The 22,382-nt window shown below is 42.7% G+C and overlaps 1 protein-coding gene and 1 pseudogene across 1 annotated transcript; one reads left to right on the top strand and one right to left on the bottom strand.

Moving 5' to 3' along the window:
• Positions 1–617: 617 nt before the first annotated feature.
• Positions 618–10,401, top strand: LOC135541584 (ATPase family AAA domain-containing protein 3-like; annotated as a pseudogene).
• Positions 9,370–22,087, bottom strand: LOC135541981 (transmembrane protein 240-like). The gene is made up of 3 exons (XM_064968520.1): positions 21,191–22,087; positions 11,754–11,962; positions 9,370–10,616 (listed from the first exon to the last, which is right to left on the bottom strand). The coding sequence occupies exons 1-3, from the start codon at positions 21,274–21,276 to the stop codon at positions 10,471–10,473; spliced, it is 441 nt and encodes a 146-aa protein (XP_064824592.1). The 5' UTR covers positions 21,277–22,087; the 3' UTR covers positions 9,370–10,470.
• Positions 22,088–22,382: the final 295 nt, after the last annotated feature.

Here is a 22,382-nt window from a genome sequence, read left to right as displayed (position 1 = left end):
TGTAATCAGAGCACAGCAGACACTTGTCGTAGAACAGAAAAACCTTAGCGGGAGGGGATTCACTGAAAATTGTAAATATTATTAACAAATATGGATGAATGGTACAAAGTGAATGTTGTCACACATTTGTATATACTGAACTGTAAAAACCCTCTCATCCCATTCCTTAGCCCTTACTGTTGTTACTCAGATCCTCTCTCGCCCTTTCCTAGGATCTCCTAAGATTTGTGTCCATCCCTCCTCTTCTCTCCCCTTACAGAGTAGTGTTCTGAGCGACCTTGCCATCATAGAGCCTAAGTCATTCCTGTCTCTTGCAAAGCTGGTTAGGGTGAGGCAACAGGAGGGATTCGGTGCAGCGTTAGGCAATGTCAAAGAGCCTCCTGGTGTCGTCTCACGCATCGTCACACTACAGTGATTTAGCCACCTCCTCCACAGGCAATTGCAATTGACTCTATACCACCTATTTGCTTATCTCAGCAAAGGCCCACACACCTAATAACCCAGTTTCCGTACTAGCAATATGACCAACACAGTGCTGCCCTGCCACCATATTACTCCCTTTCTGAATCATGGCTGCTGGAGAGATGTTGACGTAATCACTCCACACCTCACTCAATATGATAGCATTCATAGGAGAGGTATGACTGACGGGGAACACTTGGCCTTCATTTGTAATGCCTTGTGTCTATGTACATATGTGTAATTGTGTTTGCCTGTTTTCCTGTAAAAAAAAAAGGGAAAATCATTGTCTAGTAAATAAAACATTTTGCTACTTATTCAGTGTTCTGATGTTGTTCCTAATATTACAAAAAAAATGATGCACTTTCTCCTCGAGAGATGACTCAATTTAGGGTTTTCAAGACGGACTACTAAAGGACTTCACCTAAGCAAGATCATTTTAAATTACTGTCCCAAGTAATTATAGTACTGTTACATAGACTGTTAATAATTCCTGTCAATGAATTTGTTCGAGAACGTTTTGAAAAGATTCAGGTTTCCCTGAAATGCTACTGTAATGTATTACTTAAATCTAAACAGCTCTCAATGTAAGCTTATGTAAAATGCTATTAATTTAAAATGCATTCTGTTGACAGAAGTACAAAAAAACTCCGCAAATGATGCAACTATCACATTCATTGTCTCAAATGGCCTTCCAGTGTGGTTATTCAGGGTTATTATAAGACGTTTTAGACCACTGCGGCTACCATAGCCTCTTACGGATGGGCTATATGTTTGATCTCAACAAAGGACAAACAATCAGAGGAATAGTGTTTTCCCAAACCAATCAGCACAGGATATTTTTTTAAATTATTATTTCATATTTATTGTGCTTGTTCAAAGACGGCAGCATGACACGCGTGTGGAGGAAGTGTAGTGATAGACTGCCAAGCCTGATCACTTCCACCTGCCTGGGCCAGCAGTTTATTTTCTGTTTTCTGGCTGCTCTGCCTGAATAAGGGGCAGCCTGAGGCGCCCTCAGAATTCCCAGTTCCAGCGCCACCCCCTCCACGGGTTGGCAGCTCCGGTGGTGGTGGCGATAAACCCAAGGACAAATGGAGCAATTTCGACCCAACAGGGCAAGAGCGAGCGACCCAGGCGGTAAAGAAGCTCGACAAGTCTAGTAAGTGTCTTGCATGATAACTAGATTATATAGGACTGTGTAACTAGTAGCTAACTAGAGACATATTGGTAATCATTAAAGAAAGCGCGATGCACCCGCAGCAGTGATGCTGATGCAACACCGGCCGTTTTTTTTACATAGCGTAATCTCCTAGATAGTTTCCACTGTTATCTATCTAGTTAATTAGTCTTCATGACAGCTATCAGTAGGACAACACTATAGAAAAAGAAAATGACATGTATCACATTGAACGTTGTGCTGCACATGTTCATTCATGTTGGAAGTTGATCGAGAGTGCATTCAAGGTGAAAGGTGCAAAGGGTATTCCTTCATACAATTCATTTTGCCAGATAGTTCTAGTTACATTACATTTTGTATACCTTAATTCAGTCAGGTTTAAAACCTTGTATTACATTATTTTCCAGAACATTAAGTAGATTTTTCTGGAACCTCTAATTAGTTTGAATATAGTCTACTGTCATTAAATTAAATGTATGTCTCTTGAAGACTGAAATCAAGATACTGTTGCACTAAACAAGGCACATGCAGAGTAATGTGTAGGACACCAAATGCATTATACTATCAATCCAAAATCTGATCATGCTATTTGTGTTCCCTCTGTGTGTGATTGTGGAAGAGGTATGGGGCAGCAGTGGAGCAGCTGAAGGGGGATCAGCTGCGTATTCAAGGGGAGGAGAGAAGGAAAACTGTTGGCGAGGAGATCAAGCAGCATCAATCGGTGAGAGAGCTGGTACTGAGAGGGTTTAGTGATACTGCAGAAAGGGTGATTGTGCAGTAGTATTCATTGTACTGCAGAGTATGGAGTCAATGATGGGCTCATAGCATGGATCATAATGCAGAGGTATGGGTAAACTGTAGAAGCAAGCATTTGCTTTGTAGTTGTTAGATGTCTTTGAGTTTGTAGAGACTTCAATTGTGTCGGTAAGTTTAGAGCTTGAAATTGTTTGCACAATTAGCTTTCATTCTGAAACAGGCTACAATGAGAGCTGGAGAGAAGCTTACATATAGGGGTTACATATCTGTCCACCAGAGGGCGACTAACATGTTACTATGGTTACCGTCTCCTCAAATCCCTTTACAGAGAGCACAGTTCCAAGACAGACTTGCCAGATAGAGGTATGAGGATCAACTCAAGCAACAGGTAAGACCCACTGCCATTAGCTGCAATATCTACTCAGTCCTGTTTAGGCTAGAAAGGAGTGAAAATGCTGTGTCCACCTGACTGAGTGTCACCTCTCTTCTGTGTCCTCAGCAAGCCCTGAATGAGGACAACCTTCGCAAACATGAGGACTCTGTGCTTAAACAGGAGGCTATGAGGAAAGGTACTGACCCCGTATAATACAGTCACACAGCCTCCAGGAATATGGTTCTGCTTCGATTTTCACTGGTCATTATATCCATATGGGGTCTGGCAATCACAAAATGTGTAAGGGATGATCAATGAGGGGGTATGTGTTCTATAGAGAAATAATGCACGCTCTAGAATGTCCTTCAAGCCAATAAGAAACGATTATTCAACAATGCTATGGTATAATGATATTATACCCACTGATTTACCCGTTCCACATAGCAACAATTGAGCACAAGATGCAGCTGAGGCACAAGAATGAGCTGCTACGTGTAGAGGCAGAGTCTAAAGCACGTGCATGTGTTGAACGGGAAAACGCAGACCTCATCCATAAAGCAGATCCACTTCAAGGCAGCAGAGCACAGACTATACGGTGAGACAGACTTAGTGTATTACATTACAGACCATACAGAAAGATACTATATTGGATACCTGACTGTCTTTGTATATTTCTGTCATTTCAGGACTGCAGGTGCTGTGTTTGGGGAAGGATTCCAGGCCTTTGTGTCAGACTGGGATAAAGTCACAGCTACGGTGAGACCTGCCTTCCACTCTACTTCCTCATTTATGTTCATTAATATACATTTACATTTAAGTCATTAGATATTATATGCAAACTGCCAATGACTCATAAATAAGTACCTGATATCTTAAAGGTTTATTTATATCTGATCTAAGCTGTTGTTGGAGTGTCTCTAAATGTAGTGTATTTGTTCCCTCACGCCACAGCTGTGGCAGGGCGCTATATTGAGGCCCGGCTCGGTAAGCCCTCATTGGTCAGAGAGACGTCTCGCATCACTGCACCCCACCAAGATAGAGCGGCCCTGCTGTGCATTGTAGAAGTCCTGTGTCTGATGCTTTTTGTGTTTATTTTTACATTTTTTTCATTGCAAGTAAATGAAGTTAGCTAAACACTTATGTAGAAGTACTATGACGTGATAGTGAGGTACATTTTCTTATTTTCCTCTCTTATAGATTTCACAGCACCTGACAAGCAAACCTCAAGATGCCCTGGAGGGAGTAATGCTCAGTGTGAGTACCAACACTCAGCACACACCTGAGCACCAGAGAGTCATACCTTATACAGTCTCAACACAACTATACCTGGGAGATATTATACCCAGCACATGTATTAAAGAGACATTAATAGAGAATGCTGTGTACACATCTTGTGTAGAGTGATTATATGTTTTTGCAGCCCTGCTTTGAGACAAAATGTTGATCTCCCTGATATGAATGATTCCCTCCACTCCCCACAGCCTAACTTAGAAGAGCGTGTACGTGACATTGTCATAGCAACTAGGAACACACAGCAGAACAGTGGGCTCTACAGGAACATCCTCATGTACGGCCCCCCAGGTACTGGAAAGACGCTACGGTAGGCCCCTTACAGAATCACCTTGACAAGAGGTGTTATGTTGGTAACTGTCTCTCTGTGGTTTGAGTAGAAGCTAGCCGTGCACTTTGGGATGGACTATGCCATCATGACGGGTGGAGATGTGGCGCCCCTGGGCCGTGAGGGCGTCACCGCCATGCACAGTCTTTGACTGGGCCAACACCAGTCGCCGTGGGTATGCTACCCTCACTTGCAGTGCTATCATACTATTGATAGAACTTAATGTAAATGTAACCACGATATAACCATGTAACGTCAGTATCTACATAATATACATTTTAACTTGCCATAAACGGACATGCACTTGAAATGATATACAGAGAACAAATTAAGACCAGTGCAGCTCTGCTAATGCCATCCTGTGTCCTGTCTGACACAGCCTGTTGCTGTTTGTTGATGAAGCCGATTGCATTCTTTTGCAAGAGATGTACCGTAAGTGTGTTGTGTACAACCTGGGATCAAATACATATGCATTTGAGTATCTGGTATTTAAAATACCTTTTTCTGAGTATTTTAAAATACACAGGCCAAAACAATAACTTTTATTAGAGTATTTAAATGGTTATTTGTAAAAAATAAAATTAGTACTCTTAACAAATTGTATGAGAGTATTTTCAAATACCTATCTTAAATACTATTTTCAAATATCTGGATTAAATGCATTTTCAAATATATATATTTATTTTTTATTTTCAAATACTTTCCAAGTGTATTTCCAAATAAAGTAAAATATTCAACTACTTGCCTTTTCAAATATAAGATATGAGTACTTACAGTGCCTTGCGAAAGTATTCGGCCCCCTTGAACTTTGCGACCTTTTGCCACATTTCAGGCTTCAAACATAAAGATATAAAACTGTATTTTTTTGTGAAGAATCAACAACAAGTGGGACACAATCATGAAGTGGAACGACATTTATTGGATATTTCAAACTTTTTTAACAAATCAAAAACTGAAAAATTGGGCGTGCAAAATTATTCAGCCCCCTTAAGTTAATACTTTGTAGCGCCACCTTTTGCTGCGATTACAGCTGTAAGTCGCTTGGGGTATGTCTCTATCAGTTTTGCACATCGAGAGACTGAATTTTTTTCCCATTCCTCCTTGCAAAACAGCTCGAGCTCAGTGAGGTTGGATGGAGAGCATTTGTGAACAGCAGTTTTCAGTTTTTCCACAGATTCTCGATTGGATTCATGTCTGGACTTTGACTTGGCCATTCTAACACCTGGATATGTTTATTTTTGAACCATTCCATTGTAGATTTTGCTTTATGTTTTGGATCATTGTCTTGTTGGAAGACAAATCTCCGTCCCAGTCTCAGGTCTTTTGCAGACTCCATCAGGTTTTCTTCCAGAATGGTCCTGTATTTGGCTCCATCCATCTTCCCATCAATTTTAACCATCTTCCCTGTCCCTGCTGAAGAAAAGCAGGCCCAAACCATGATGCTGCCACCACCATGTTTGACAGTGGGGATGGTGTGGACAGGGTGATGAGCTGTGTTGCTTTTACGCCAAACATAACGTTTTGCATTGTTGCCAAAAAGTTCAATTTTGGTTTCATCTGACCAGAGCACCTTCTTCCACATGTTTGGTGTGTCTCCCAGGTGGCTTGTGGCAAACTTTAAACAACAATTTTTATGGATATCTTGAAGAAATGGCTTTCTTCTTGCCACTCTTCCATAAAGGCCAGATTTGTGCAATATACGACTGATTGTTGTCCTATGGACAGAGTCTCCCACCTCAGCTGTAGATCTCTGCAGTTCATCCAGAGTGATCATGGGCCTCTTGGCTGCATCTCTGAACAGTCTTCTCCTTGTATGAGCTGAAAGTTTAGAGGGACGGCCAGGTCTTGGTAGATTTGCAGTGGTCTGATACTCCTTCCATTTCAATATTATTGCTTGCACAGTGCTCCTTGGGATGTTTAAAGCTTGGGAAATCTTTTTGTATCCAAATCCGGCTTTAAACTTCTTCACAACAGTATCTCGGACCTGCCTGGTGTGTTCCTTGTTCTTCATGATGCTCTCTGCGCTTTTAACGGACCTCTGAGACTATCACAGTGCAGGTGCATTTATACGGAGACTTGATTACACACAGGTGGATTGTATTTATCATCATTAGTCATTTAGGTCAACATTGGAACATTCAGAGATCCTCACTGAACTTCTGGAGAGAGTTTGCTGCACTGAAAGTAAAGAGGCTGAATAATTTTGCACGCCCAATTTTTCCGTTTTTTATTTGTTAAAAAAGTTTGAAATATCCAATAAATGTCGTTCCACTTCATGATTGTGTCCCACTTGTTGTTGATTCTTCACAAAAAAATACAGTTTTATATCTTCATGTTTGAAGCCTGAAATGTGGCAAAAGGTCGCAAAGTTCAAGGGGGCCGAATACTTTCGCAAGGCACTGTACTTCGAATGTATGAAAGTAATTGAGCTATTTCAAATACTATTTGAACCCAGGTATTTGTATATTCCTGTATTGAAATGATAGCAAAAACAATGATCTTGTTGAATTATTGGAAAATAAAATTCAAGGTGTGTGTCTTTTTGTTTGCAGGAGAAGATCAGTGATGAGCTCATAGCAACTTTGAACACATTCCTGTACCGCACTGGAGAGCAGAGCAACAAGTCAGTCCTCATTCACTCTAAATTCACCATATCTATGCCCAACACCCTGAATTCTGATGTACAAACTTCCTCAAATACCACAGCATTCTAACCCTAGTAGCCCACTGGTGTGTTGTCTTCCTCCAGGTTCATGATGCTGGCTAGTAACCAGCCGGAGCAGTTTGACTGGGCAATCAACGACCGCATTGATGAGATAGTCAACTTTTCCCTGCCGGGTCCTGATGAGAGGCTGGTGTACTTTGACAGGTACGTGCTTGAGCCTGCCACAGAGGGGAGACAGTGAGTCACACAGCGTTACGCCCACTGCACAGCAGCACAGGTTTAAATAGGGCACTCTCACAAGCACACACACACTGGGATGTATAATGGAACAAGTTCTAATGCCAAGTAATTAACTACTCCCAGACATACTTGGAGTCATCCACATTCCTTGACACACACACACACCTACCCACGCACACATGTGGACGGGCATTAACTTTTGAGTGCCTGGGTGGAAGAAGGCCCCTCTCTCTATTTTTCTTAAAAATAAGCTCTGGCTGTGGAGTGTCAAGAGCAGGTCTTTAAGGGCAGGTGTCCCAGCAGTAAGCAGCAGCAGGATCCCAGTCAGCCGTAGCCATGCTGAGTCACTAATTACAGTGGGGCTTTGAGTGCCTGAGGGCAGAGGGGCAGGGGGAGATTTACACACCGGGCACAGGAAGCTGGACCAGGCTCAACAACACTCAGACAACCGAGCCAGCTGGTGGAGGGAGCTTGGCCACTTAAGGAGTGGCACCCCAGATAAGAGTCAGACAAGACCTCATAACGCAGACCTGTTTCCATTCTGCCAGACAGGATGTCATTCAGATCCGTATCTGTCTGTAATCCCTCTCTATGTCTCCATGTTCCTCTGTCTCTGTTTGTCCCTGCAGGAGAATGAAGCTGGCTCAATTTGACTATGGTCAGAAGTGCTCCGACATCGCTGAGCGGGCAGAGGGCATGTCGGGCAGAGAGATCTCTAAACTGGTCGTGGCCTGGCAGGTATGTGATGCGTTTCCCCTGTTGTTCATAGGTCAATGCTTTCTGCTGAGCTTTTTGAAATGATAACAATCAGAATTGTCCAATTACACCAATTTGACATAAATGATTTGTTGTTAGGAGAGCCTGTGTAGAGGGTTATAGATAGATGAAGTTAGGGATGGCCACAGCAGGCAATTCTGACCCAAGGTGATTTGGTTACCAAGGAAGTCCAGACCCATTTATTCTCCCAACTATTTATAGAAGCAGAGCTGGGAAGTGGATCACTATGTATGTCACTGTTCCTCCCCTTCTGCTGTGTCATGTTCATCTCTCCTGTGAGACTCATTCTGTGGACAAGAACTGTAATGATAAAATCTTTTATTTAGATTTAATGTAATAATTAATATATTCTATGTCCTCCTGTAGGCGGCAGCATACTCCTCAGAGGACGGCGTCCTAACGGAGCCCATGATTGATGCTCGGGTGGACGATGCCGTGCGGCAGCACCTCCAGAAGATGGACTGGCTGCACGGGGAGGCTGGGGCCAAGAGCACAGCCTCTCCCAGCACTGGACCAGTAGATAGCAGCAATCTAGGCTCTACTTCTATGGGAGCCACCACAGCCTCATGAGTACTCAACCCGGTCCTGGAGATGGACAGCAGACCGGAAACCCCTGTCAAGCGGGAGGTGCTGAAATTGGAGGTGCCTCTACCTGCAGAATCAGCCCCACCTTCCTCAGACAGTACCACCCTGCCTGCGGGGGAGGGGACTTTCCCGGCCAAAGGGGAGGGTGTCGAAGCAGTGGTAACACCTCGGGGGGAGGGGTAGAGGGTGTAGCCCAAACTGACGCAGCCCCTAGCAGTGAGGGTGGGACAGAAACTCCTCCCAAGGATGGGACTCCAGTTTAACATTAGGGGAAGGAAGAAAGAGGGTTGCTTTTTGGGATTAATGGGTTTACAGGAGGAGGCCTCCTGTTCCTCCTGACTGTCTGTATATGTCTGTCTGACTGAAAGAGATGGGGGACAGGGAGGAGGGATGGAGGCACTAACAGATCATGAAACAATCCTGGAGAGGTTGGAGAGCTGTGATAATATAGGATTTGTATAAAAAGTATACTTTATATGGAAACACTGTCTAATAATATTAATGTTGATGTTGATGTGGACTGTAAGAGATGATACTCTATTATTCAGATGGTATGGATGAAAATAATCCAGGTTTCTTACAATGGCTGCACCTATGTTGTGATTTGTAATGGGATGGTTTCATAGACTTAAATAATTGTAAAAATCATGTGACCAACAGATGGTGATGAACTATATCTTGAACCTGTGTAATGACACACCTGGACTTTGTCACTGTTAACCTCCAGTGGTCCGTTTTAATGAAACAACCATTTAATTTTTACAACACCGATGTCTGCACAGAGAGATGGGGGAGGGCTGGGGAGGTGCAGGGAAGTGAAAGGGTGCTACATCCCGCTCCCTAGAGACTAATTCATAAGGGAGGAACACTCAGGATCCCAATGGGTTACAGTCCTCATACAGTATCACTCTTCAATGCCATGACAAGAGCATGTTGCACATGTGATATGAGTTAATACACCACAGGCAGTCCCTTTCAAAGCTACTATTATGGAGGCACTCTACAGCTGGCTGTTCAGTGTGGAGTATTTTGTCAACTATAAAGAGTTCCTGAGTGTAACCCTCCTTGGAATTTCATCTCCAGGTTTCCATGGTGATGACCCTCTGGACCAAATATCAAATAAAACATTTAACCCCTTAACAACACACACATACACAACAGTGCCATTCCTAATGGCTCTTTAATGTTGGCACACTGCATATACTGTACACACCACACAGTTAGATGAGCAGGCAGCATTTATGTTCTCTTCCACACCCCAAATAATGTGTAATTATTGACATCAATAACCAAGAAAGAAATGACACCCACCCACGAAAAATACATTCCCTAGGCCCCTTTCAGTACAGCTTTCACATGCCAAGTTTTTAAAATAGACAAAGTACTACCAATACACAAATCCCTCTCAAACTTTGACCACCCTCAAGCAAAATAAATATTTTGATTTCAAAATGGGCATATTCAGGCAAAATAAACAAACTGTTCTACAAACTACATTCTAAAACCAAATATATATATATATACTATTTTGAAAAACACACACTTTTATCAAATTGCTAACCCCACTACTAACTGGACCCTCCATTACCTACATCCTTTTACATTAAATAATTTCCAGTCAAGAAAAATATGGACAGTGAGGAGTTTTGCACTGTGTGTGAAGGCCATTGGGCCAGTTAAAGTGTTCTATCCAGTGGCAATAAGAAACAGTATGGTTTGAAGGGTATATCTTGAATAGTCTTTGTTTAGCTGCCCTTGTGTCTGGTTGGTCAGTTGTCAGCAGGTCTCAGTCTATGGTCTCAGCCAGTCCAATGCTCTCAGAGGTGGCATGGGCTGGGGTTTCCATTGTGGTACAGCTTCTGCTTAATGTGCACCATGTTCCCACTTGAGTCCTCTAGCTTTCTCATGTGCACCCTTCTCCCCAGGTTACAGAAACGGGGAACCCATGACCAGGAGAACGCATCTGGACACAGTAAAGCAAAAAGATGTGGGTTGGGGAAGATGTACGACATTGATTGAAAGATTAAGGATGTGTCCTCCAGTTAGTTTGTGTGTGAGTGTGCATGCATCTTTTTCACTTGCTGGCTCTGGGATTCAAGATAGCCACCTCTCGGTTACTGGTGAGAGGGGGGATTGAGAGAAGATGAGACCACTCCACCAAACTACTAAAGCCCACAGACTTTTCACAGGATAGACAGAATTAAATAACATGAATTTAATTGGTGAGATGGAAGGTAGAGATAAATACTGAATTTTAAGCGAGGGAGAGGGATTATACAAATCTATACAGAGAGAGGAGAAAGAGAAATCACAAGACACTAAAACATTGCAGTAAGTCTACTCTGAACTCAGTTTTAAAACCACAGACACTCAAATAAATGCTGTGGTGTGTGTGTGTGTGTGTGCATTAGAGGAAATATCCATTTGAAAAGACATGAAGCTATACATGACTAATTTCTACACCACCAACTCCATCATTTCATACACGGCAAGCAGCTCTGGCTGGGAATTATACTAATCCCACAACTGGATAGAGAAATATGGAAAAACTGTGACTAGACTAAAGGGGAAAATGTATGATGTCTTTATCAGTGCCAGCAGTTTAATGTAGAAATCTGAGGAGGGGGGGCTCCCACTGTCATATATAAGCCTGAAAAACACTGATCCAAAATGAATTTTAGGAAATCAAAAGAGAAACAGCAGCAAGCTGGGGAATATTGTGATAAAGTGGGTCGATGGCTGAGTCACACTTATAAAAAGTAGTTGAACCATAGACAGGTTTACACACTGTACTGTAGTCTCCGGAACAGAGGCTGCCCATGATACTGCAGTTTTCATCAAACAAGGCTAATTCAAATTTGAGACATCACACCTCTGCACCTTTAGACATTTGTTCTCCTACACATTCCCTCACTTATCCAAAGAACATCCTATTTTTACCCCCACCCCATGAACAAAAAAACTGTATTCCTTACTAACTTTCTACTGCTGCTATTTTTGAAACTCAAAGCTGTGCCAGGCTTTTGAGACCAGCTCCCCATACATTGTCTATCTGCCTCTTGGAGCTGGCCTGTGGTGTTGTGTCCCCCTGCTGACTCACCATGGTGCTGTTTGGCCCTCCAACGTCTGAGGGCAGCGTGCAGCGCCCCATCCAGGCACAGCAGCAGCCAGCTGAGGAGGCAGCCCAGCAGCAGCCCCAACATCAGGTCCAGCTCCTGCTTGGTCACACTGTCACTCACAAAGTAGTTATCTGCAGAGTCAACCAGAGACTGGTCCCCATCATACGGGATCACATAGTGTACATGGTGCCTGAAGCCCAGAGGGAGGTGACAGAGGGAGAGGGGAGGCGGGGAGGTGAGGTGAGGAGATAAGGAGAAGAGAGAAGGGAGCAGGACACGTGGAGTGGGGAGGGAGGAAAAGGGGAGTAGAGCGAGAGAAGAGAGGAGGGACAGGTGGATGGGGGGGGGAGTAAAAAGTGCATTGAGGAAGATACAATGACATAAGGGAGTAATTAAATCTACCATACAAAGACTGTATATGGTTAGGCTATGTGTGGTTCTATGTACTTTGCTGTAGTGCTGTGTGTGTGTGAGTGGGATGGTTGGATGGATGGGGTTGGGTGGGCGTGCTGCTGTCAGCCCCATCATTGAGCGGTGAACAGCTGCAGCTGGAGGGCAGCACAGGAAACGCATCACTAACAGCTGGCCTCACTGCCCCATGGGAGGTGGGGCATGGGGGGTGCATGTGGACCAGCCCCCTCTACCACTGGGCTGCAGGAATCACCTCCAGTAGAGAGAAACCATAGCCGCAAGAAGAGTGTTGACGTGGGCAACCACTGATAAAAACTTGTTGGATCAATGTGGTTTCCACATAATTTCAACCACAACTACAATGTGATGACATTGAATCAACATGGAAAACTGATTGGATTTTCAAAAAGTAATCAATGTAAGGGAATTTAGTCTTTTTTCACCCAACTTTTAACCTAAATCCAATGATGTGAATGTTGAATTCTCGTTAGTTGACAAGTCAAACAAAAACTAGACATTAAAACAGTGTCTGTCCCCAGTGGCCAGAGAGTTGCAAGGGAGAAAGGTACTGTATGTGCCAACACAAAAAGGAGGATGTGGAGAGCACAAACAAACAAGTCAATCAATATAGTATAATATCAATTAATCAAGCAGAGATACTAAAACAAACTATTCTTAAAATCAACATGCAACAAAGCATGCTGGAAAATATAATAATGAGGCAACTCCCACATCTTTTTCTGAGTGAGTAAACGGAAACCTTAGGAGTTGATGGAAATCTTGACAAGTGACATGTTTTAATAAACTAATTAGGCACATTTTGGCAGTCTTGTTACAAAAGTTGGAACGGAAATGAAATGGTTCGTTGGATCAGTCTAAAACTTTGCACATACACTAATGCCATCTAGTGGCCAAAATCTAAATTGCACCTGGGCTGAAATAATACATTATGGCCTTTCAAACCTGATGGTACAAAATTCAAAAGGCACTCACACATCTGAGCAATATTATTTGCAGGTGCAAGTCAAGGATTGAACAAGATGAAGGAAAAAGGAAACCGCACACTGCTCTTGATAGTATCACCGATATTTAATACGCTTACGTATCGGCCACACGGCCTTCGTCAGAGCTTTGTTGATTTTTTAAAATTTGCACCCTTATGTAGACCTGGCCCCACCTACATCCGTTCTACACATCGAAGGGGGTTGGAGGCAAAGGAAAAACAAATAAGTGCTACCAAATACAACAATATGCATTTAATAAATATTACAAAAGTATATAAATAAGGCGTATTAAACACGTCTGTAAAATCTCAACGGGGACATAGTAAATTTTCATTTGTCACTGGGTACATCGTACGAAAAATGTCAGAATAATCTACAAGAGACACATATTTCATGTTCAAATTCACAACATAACAAGCATTTCATCATTAAGTCCTTTAGGAGATAATGTCTGGAGGGTGAAAATCCAAAAACATTCTCTTTTACTCAGAGTATTATTGATATCTCCTCCCCTGTCTGATATCTTAACTTTCTCTATGCCACAAAATCTAAAGGTGGAAATGTCATGCTTCAGGTCAGTGAAGTGTAATGTGAAATGTAATAGGGCTTGCTCTAATCTGGAATAAGCCCTATTAAACAACCTTATCTCAAAACCTGAATATGAATATCTTGGCTGCAAATGTTCCATATGTCCATGCTTATACATTTTACCGAAATTACACAAACTTAAAACACGACAAGGCAACTATCCAGGCAGACCAGTGGTTGCAGGAATAGGCTCAATGCTAGAGCCATTGTCGAATTTTGTAGATTATTTTATTAAATCTCAAAAATTGCAAAAATTGAAAAAAAGGGGATAATCCTTAAGGGATTATCTATTTAGCAGTCTGACTATTTAGCAGTCTGACTATTTAGCAGTCTGACTATTTAGCAGTCTGACTATTTAGCAGTCTGACTATTTAGCAGTCTGACTATTTAGCAGTCTGACTATATAGCAGTCTGACTATTTAGCAGTCTGACTATTTAGCAGTCTGACTATTTAGCAGTCTGACTATTTAGCAGTCTGACTATTTAGCAGTCTGACTATTTAGCAGTCTGACTATTTAGCAGTCTGACTATTTAGCAGTCTGACATTTAGTCTGACTATTTAGCAGTCTGACTATTTAGCAGTCTGACTATATTAGCAGTCTGACTATTTAGCAGTCTGACTATTTAGCAGTCTGACTATTTAGTCTGACTATATAGCAGTCTGACTATTTAGTCTGACTATTTAGTCTGACTATATAGCAGTCTGACTATTTAGCAGTCTGACTATTTAGCAGTCTGACTATTTAGCAGTCTGACTATTTAGCAGTCTGACTATTTAGCAGTCTGACTATTTAGCAGTCTGACTATTTAGCAGTCTGAGTCTGATTTAGCAGTCTGACTATTTAGCAGTCTGACTATATAGCAGTCTGACTATTTAGCAGTCTGACTATTTAGCAGTCTGACTATTTAGCAGTCTGACTATTTAGCAGTCTGACTATTTAGCAGTCTGACTATTTAGCAGTCTGACTATATTAGCAGTCTGACTATTTAGCAGTCTGACTATTTAGCAGTCTGACTATTTAGCAGTCTGACTATTTAGCAGTCTGACTATTTAGCAGACTCTGACTATTTAGCAGTCTGACTATTTAGCAGTCTGACTATATAGCTGACTGACTATTTAGCAGTCTGACTATTTCTGACTATTTAGCAGTCTGACTATATAGCAGTCTGACTATTTAGCAGTCTGACTATTTAGCAGTCTGACTATTTAGCAGTCTGACTATTTAGCAGTCTGACTATTTAGCAGTCTGACTATTTAGCAGTCTGACTATTTAGTCTGACTATATAGCAGTCACTATTTAGCAGTCTGACTATTTAGCAGTCTGACTATTTAGCAGTCTGACTATATAGCAGTCTGACTATTTAGCAGTCTGACTATATAGCAGTCTGACTATATAGCAGTCTGACTATATAGCAGTCTGACTATTTCTGACTATTTAGCAGTCTGACTATTTAGCAGTCTGACTATATAGCAGTCTGACTATTTAGCAGTCTGACTATTTAGCAGTCTGACTATTTAGCAGTCTGACTATTTAGCAGTCTGACTATTTAGCAGTCTGACTATATAGCAGTCTGACTATTTAGCAGTCTGACTATATAGCAGTCTGACTATTTAGCAGTCTGACTATATAGCAGTCTGACTATTTAGCAGTCTGACTATTTAGCAGTCTGACTATTTAGCAGTCTGACTATTTAGCAGTCTGACTATTTAGCAGTCTGACTATTTAGCAGTCTGACTATTTAGCAGTCTGACTATTTAGCAGTATCTGACTATTTAGCAGTCTGACTATTTGACTATTTAGTCTGACTATTTAGCAGTCTGACTATTTAGCAGTCTGACTATTTAGCAGTCTGACTATTTAGCAGTCTTATGGCTTGGGGTTAGAAGCTGTCTCGGAGCCTGTTGGTCTGAGAACCGATGCTCCGGTACCGTTTGTCAGACGGTAGCAGAGTGAACCGTCTATGGCTTGGATGGATGGAGTCTTTGGCAATTTCTCAGGCCTTCCTCTGACACCGCCTGATATAAAGGTCCCAGATGGCAGGGATCTCGGCACCAGTGATGTGCTGGGCTGTCCGCACCACCCTCTGTAGCGCTTTGGGTCAATGGCGGTGTAGAAAAGGCCCATGGAGTTGGTGGAATAATCCTTTAATTCATTGCCATTTACTCAGCTGGGCCAGGGGCGCTTTAATTAGGTCAGGTGGAAATGTCCGACAGATCTCAACTCCATAAAAGGAGGAAATTGCCATCGCCTGATCTCGCTGCTTTCTCTTCCTTAACACCATCTGATCCAGAAGTTATGTGCGTCCATGAATCCACGTAAATCCACCGACTCTTACCTTTCATCTGAATTATCTGTGGCGATCGGGAGAGTGGGCCATTCGGTTATTGTTTAAAGTTATCACCGCGGAGCGCGGCTTGGAGCGCACGCTTCAAACATATTGTGTAATGTGAATTGTCAATGATTACGTCCCTACGGATCCTCATAGGCCAATTATGCCATCGATATGGTTCATGTGTATTGAAATTAATTTTATGGACACATGAAGACAATTGAAAGAGTGAAATGAGAAACGTCATTGTTTGCTAACTGATTGACTTTGATAATGGGGATTATAGATTGTATTGTATTCACTGTTTGTATTCTTTCATGATTTATGATAAATAGTTACGAGCCTAAATGACTCGCTGATGATTACTATTGACTTAATTTAGGGAATTCAACAGTCTAGTTCATTATGTTAATAATGAATGATATGATATGATTTGATCTTTTGATTATGAATTTGATTGGATACATGTTATTTGTTTCCTTTGTGATGCAGCACAGACTACTCAGTAAATATACCACTTTATGGTTAAAGGAATTCCTGCTTCAGTCTCATCCATTCCTGACACGTGACCACCTGTTCACCTTCACTGTCAGTCATCCTACCTGTCCAGCTACCCACACAGATTCCACTAATCTTTCAGGCGGTGCATTTGCCATACCAAGTGGTGATGCAGCCAGCCAATATGCTGCTGTATAACTTTTTGAGGATCTGAGGGCCCATGCCAAACCTTTTCAGCCTCTTGAAGGGGAAGAGGCGCTGCCGTGCCCTCTTCATGACTGTGCAGGGGGGGGGAACCATGTTATGTCCTTAGTAATGTGGACGCCAAGGAACTTGGGAGTTCTCGACCCGTTCCAGAACAGCCCAGTCCCCTCTTTCTCCTATAGTCCACAATCAGCTCCTTGGTCTTACTAACGTTGAGGGACAGGTTGTTGTCTTGGCACCACACTCTGACCTCCTCGCTTTAGGCTGACTCATCGCCGTCGGTGATCAGGCCGACCACCATCGTTAGTTAGTGCTAAATACGGCTGCTAGAATCCTGACTAGAACCCCCAAAAATTATCATATTACTCCAGTGCTAGCCTCTCTACACTGGCTTCCTGTCAAAGCAAGGGCTGATTTCAAGGTTTTACTGCTAACCTACAAAGCATTACATGGGCTTGCTCCTACCTATCTCTCTGATTTGGTCCTGCCGTACATAGCGTATGTGTCACAAGACGCAGGCCTCCTAATTGTCCCTAGAATGTCTAAGCAAACAGCTGGAGGCAGGGCTTTCTCCTATAGTGCTCCATTTTTATGGAACGGTCTGCCTACCCATGTCAGAGACGCAAACTCGGTCTCAACCTTTAAGTCTTTACTGAAGACTTATCTCTTCAGTGGGTCATATGATTGAGTGTAGTCTGGCCCAGGAGTGGGAAGGTGAACGGAAAGGCTCTGGAGCAACGAACCGCCCTTGCTGTCTCTGCCTAGCCGGTTCCCCTCTTTCCACTGGGATTCTCTGCCTCTAACCCTATTACAGGGGCTGAGTCACTGGCTTGCTGGGGCTCTCCCATGCTGTCCCTGGAAGGGGTGCGTCACCTAAGTGGGTTGATTCACTGATGTGGTCATCCTGTCTGGGTTGGCGCCCCCCCTTGGGTTGTGCCATGGCGGAGATCTTTGTGGGCTATACTCAGCTTTGTCTCAGGATGGTAAGTTGGTGGTGTGGGGGCTGTGCTTTGGCAAAGTTGGTGGGGTTTTATCCTTCCTGTTTGGCCCTGTCCGGGGGTGTCCTCGGATGGGGCCACAGTGTCTCCTGACCCCTCCTGTCTCAGCCTCCAGTATTTATGCTGCAGTAGTTTGTGTCGGGGGGCTAGGGTCAGTTTGTTATATCTGGAGTACTTCTCCTGTCCTATTCGGTGTCCTGTGTGAATCTAAGTGTGCGTTCTCTCTCGGAGGACCTGAGCCCTAGGACCATGCCCCAGGACTACCTGACATGATGACTCCTTGCTGTCCCCAGTCCACCTGGCCGTGCTGCTGCTCCAGTTTCAACTGTTCTGCCTTATTATTCTTTGACCATGCTGGTCATTTATGAACATTTGAACATCTTGGCCATGTTCTGTTATAATCGCCACCCGGCACAGCCAGAAGAGGACTGGCCACCCCACATGGCCTGGTTCCTCTCTGGGTTTCTTCCTAGGTTTTGGCCTTTCTAGGGAGTTTTTCCTAGCCACCGTGCTTCTACACCTGCATTGCTTGCTGTTTGGGGTTTTAGACTGGGTTTCTGTACAGCACTTTGAGGTATCTGCTGATGTACGAAGGGCTATATAAATACATTTTTGATTTGATGATCGTCTCGTCAGAAAATCTTGACGGCGTTGGAGTCGTGCGTGGCCATGCAGTCGTGGGTGAACAGGGAGTACAAGAGGGAACTAAGCACACACACCTGAGGGGCCCCTGTGTTGAGGGTCAGCGTGGTGGAGGTGTTATTGCGTACCCTCACCACCTGGCAGCAGCCGTCAGGAAGTCCAAGATCCAGGTGCAGAGGGATGGGTTCAGTCCCAGGGTTCCTTGCTTGGTGATGAGTTTGGAGGGGACTATGGTGTTGAACGCTGAGCTGTAGTTTATGAACAGCATTCTCACATAGTTATTTCCCCTCTTGTCCAGTTGGGAGAGGGTAGTGTGAAGTGCAATTGAGATTGTCATCTTTGGATCTGTTGGGGCAGTACATAAATTGGAGTGGGTCTAGGGTGTCTGGGATGATGGTATTGATGTGTGACATGACCAGCCTTTCAAAGCACTTCATAAGTACAGCTGTGAGTGCTACAGGGCGATAGTCATTTAGGCAGGTTACATTGGAGCTCATGGGAACAGTGGTGGTCAGTTTGAAACATGTTGGGATTACAGACAAGGATAGATTGAACATGTCTGTGAAGACACTTGCCAGCTGTTCTGTGCATGCTTTGAACATGCCCTGGTATTCAGTCTGGCTCGGCGGTCTTGTGATTGTTAACCTACTTAAATATTTTGCTCACATCAGCCACGAAGAGCAACGTCACACAGGCATCTGGAAAAACTGGCTTTTTTCCAGAAAAACAAAAGCCATGTTCCTCGTTTGGGAGTTCTGCATCGCTGGGGAACTCATGGCTGGGATTCCCTTGGTAATCCGTTATTGTCTGCAAACCCTGCCATGTACGATGAGCATCTGAGCGGGTGTAATAGGATTCCACCTATTTTAATCCATGGTTTTTGGTTTGGATACGTTCTTATAGTCACTGTGTATAGTATACAATCAATATAGTATGTATAGTTTAAAATCAATCAATGTACATGAGGAAACCGATATTAAAACTTTTCTAACTATTCTTAAAATCAACCTGAAACAAAGCATGCTGGGAAATATAACAATAATGAAGGCACTCCCACATCTTTTTTTTCTATCTGAGAAAGTAAACAGAAATGAACTCAACCCTGTTGAGTAACAAAACACCACGCGATTGTAAAGATTTATTGAATTAAATGTCCTGTTCAGTTGTGCTGAAATATGGGTAAGGTGACAGATGCAGGCGATAGTGCACTGCTTATGGTGGATGGTCTATCAACATTTTGTTATTTATAAACAAAGAATGTTGACAGTTCTGTTTGTCGACTCACCTCAGAGATCACTGGTGAACTAGTGATGTAAAGCATCTGCAATAATGCATTATCTGCATGTAGCCTACAGCATCTCCTATCACTTTTATCATCTCATTACAGTCTATACATCAACGATGTATGAAACCGCTGTTGAACTATGCTCTTGTACATGATGGAAATGACCAGGTCTACATTCCCAGTGTGACATGTCACTTAATGAATGGTACCCAAACTAGTTGCACTGAATCTATCTTGCACTGACCCTACACACACTCACTAGACTATATACTGTATACAAACCATATACACACACACACACATTACATTGACACTCCCACACAAAACCCACACACACTCACATACACTGCATACGCATATGCACACACACATAACACGCACATGCAGACCGACACAACAAAAGCACACATACATACACACTTTTACACACATAATTTGCTTCTGCTGCTCTGGTATTTAGGTTACTCTTATCTATCACTTTACCTTGTCTTTATGTACATATCTACCTCAAATACCTCTGGTACTGGTACTGCCTGTACATAGCTCCATTCCTGTGTATTTTATTTTATTCCTCTTGTGTTACTATTTTATTTGTTATCTTTAAACTCTGCACCGTTGGGAAGGGCTCCTAAGCAAGCATTTCACAGTAAAGTCCAGATCAGTTGTATTCGGCACCTATGACAAAAATACATTTGTTTTGAGATAAATAACTTACATTTTCTAAACTAATCCAATCTGTCACTTGGATTTATTGCACCCATTACTGAGATGGTTGTTCCAGTATAGATATTTTAGGTAGTTGTGTTTGTTTAGTCCTTCACCATAGCAGTCATTCTGAGTGCAGGTTGTGGGTGATAAAATAGTACAATTCTTGGGTATTCTCCCTCTGGCTGGATTCCGATAGGAATTACTAATCACTTCACAAACCAGCATATTGTGTTTTGCAGGTCTGATGTGGCTCAAACCACAATGTCAATAACTAGGTCATAACTAAAGGTCTTATGGGATTAAATGTATAATTTGTCTTCATAAGGGGTTTACTTTTCATTTTAACACATTCACATAAGACAGTCACCAGGTGAACGCTTCAGGAATATAAGTGATTGAATGCAACAACCATGCCTCTGTCACTATCAAATAGAGTCATTGGTGGGTATCTCTCACATTCACTTGAAAGGCATGCTGGGAAGAATGCAAATATGACTTTACCCTACAGTGTTAAAATAATACCCCCAGTGTTGTGTTTAAAACCTTAACGCCCTGTGCTGAATACACGTGTTCATGTGTTTGAAAGGGTTACAGCGAATGATTCGTTTAAAAGGTGTTACAGAAATGGGTTTAGTTATGTGCGCTGATCCTAAACACTTGGTTTTACAGTGTAGTTTTAAAGAAACTGTTTATGTATGCTCTTGTTTTGCATAACATTAAATTACATTATTTTGGAAAGTTTGTTTTACCTTCCACAGTTGCAATGGCAGACGTGATCCTCCCCTCGTAAATGTGGTAAAATATAGTTGTGAAAGCGGTCCAGTAGCGCGTTCATGTCCGTTAGACACGTTACAGCCTGAAAAGAACCACTGAAGTCAACTGGGACAAAACAAGCCGCTTTCCCATAACAGCATATGTTGCCCGAGTTCTCAGGTAGATGACACACAAAAATGTAAATTCAAAAAATAATTAAGTGTAGTTACTCCAGAAAACAATGTTTTCCTTGAGAGTTTAGTGATTGTTTCGCCTCGTGTAGGCCACGTTGATGTCTAGGTCGTTTAAAATATCCACTTGACAGCTTTGAACAGATTCAGTTGTTACACATAAGGAGTGTGGGGAATGAGAATAACGGTGTTCTTCTTACCATCACAAATAAATCCCCCATAATCATAAAGATCGTGGCGGTTGTGCACTATTGAATCAAAACTTCCAGTTTTTTGCTTTCCCTCCAGAACTATCCTGTTGATACCTGTGCCAAAAACAACACTCTGAAGTGAAGGCGCTCATGGATGCAGCATCAGTGTCCAACTACCCATCATTGCATCGTCTATCCGATGTTCCTTTCTCCGCGACATGAGGAGATGAGGACCAGCCTCATTTTCGCTTCCTTTTGAAAAGCACTCTATGCACCCGCGAAGATGGTTAATCGAGGTGCGTGCAACGGGGAGGCGTGGTGTGAAAGCTGTAGCATATGTCAGAAAAATGATTGTTAGGCTATTCCAGAGCACGGCAACACAGTTGATATCGGGACGAAGTCGCGATCCATGCGTTGCTGTGATGCCAGCCACTGCCTATTTACCTGGACGCATCCACTAGCATTAGGCAAGGACTTAAATGTAAATGTAAATGAATCATCGATTCGTGTTTTCTTCTCCAATCAAGTCGTTTTCCGTGTTAGCTCCCTCTAGCAGGTGTTTGTTCATTGTCAGGCTATCTATAATTTCTCATAGTCCGACAGGATAGGCTACTTTGGCCCAGCTGAAAGAGAATACGGAGCCTCCCACTGTGCATTCCAGTTGATAATAGCGGAGGCATTTTTGGACTCCTTCAGAGAAACAGATTATAGGCTGAATCAATTTCCACCCCATATTTGCCCCCAAAAGCTCAGTAGGTCCGCCTATTCATATGTCAAGGGTTTAGTTTATAATAGCATGCTTCAAC

This window comes from Oncorhynchus masou, chromosome 6 (genome assembly GCF_036934945.1).
Source record: "Oncorhynchus masou masou isolate Uvic2021 chromosome 6, UVic_Omas_1.1, whole genome shotgun sequence".
NCBI lineage: Eukaryota > Metazoa > Chordata > Actinopteri > Salmoniformes > Salmonidae > Oncorhynchus > Oncorhynchus masou.
Note: the sequence above shows the minus strand (reverse complement) of the source record. Positions and strands in the feature narration are given on the sequence as shown.

What these genes read in the sequence shown, in the direction of transcription:
- LOC135541981 (XM_064968520.1), bottom strand. Translation starts at nt 21,276, where the DNA reads ATGAACGCGCTACTGGACCGCTTTCACAACTATATTTTACCACATTTA. An exon ending in TGCCATTGCAACTGTGGAAG is followed by an intron (nt 11,963 to 21,190) that starts GTAAAACAAACT and finishes TCTGGGCTTCAG; the next exon opens with GCACCATGTACACTATGTGA. An exon ending in GAGGGCCAAACAGCACCATG is followed by an intron (nt 10,617 to 11,753) that starts GTGAGTCAGCAG and finishes TACTGTGTCCAG; the next exon opens with ATGCGTTCTCCTGGTCATGG.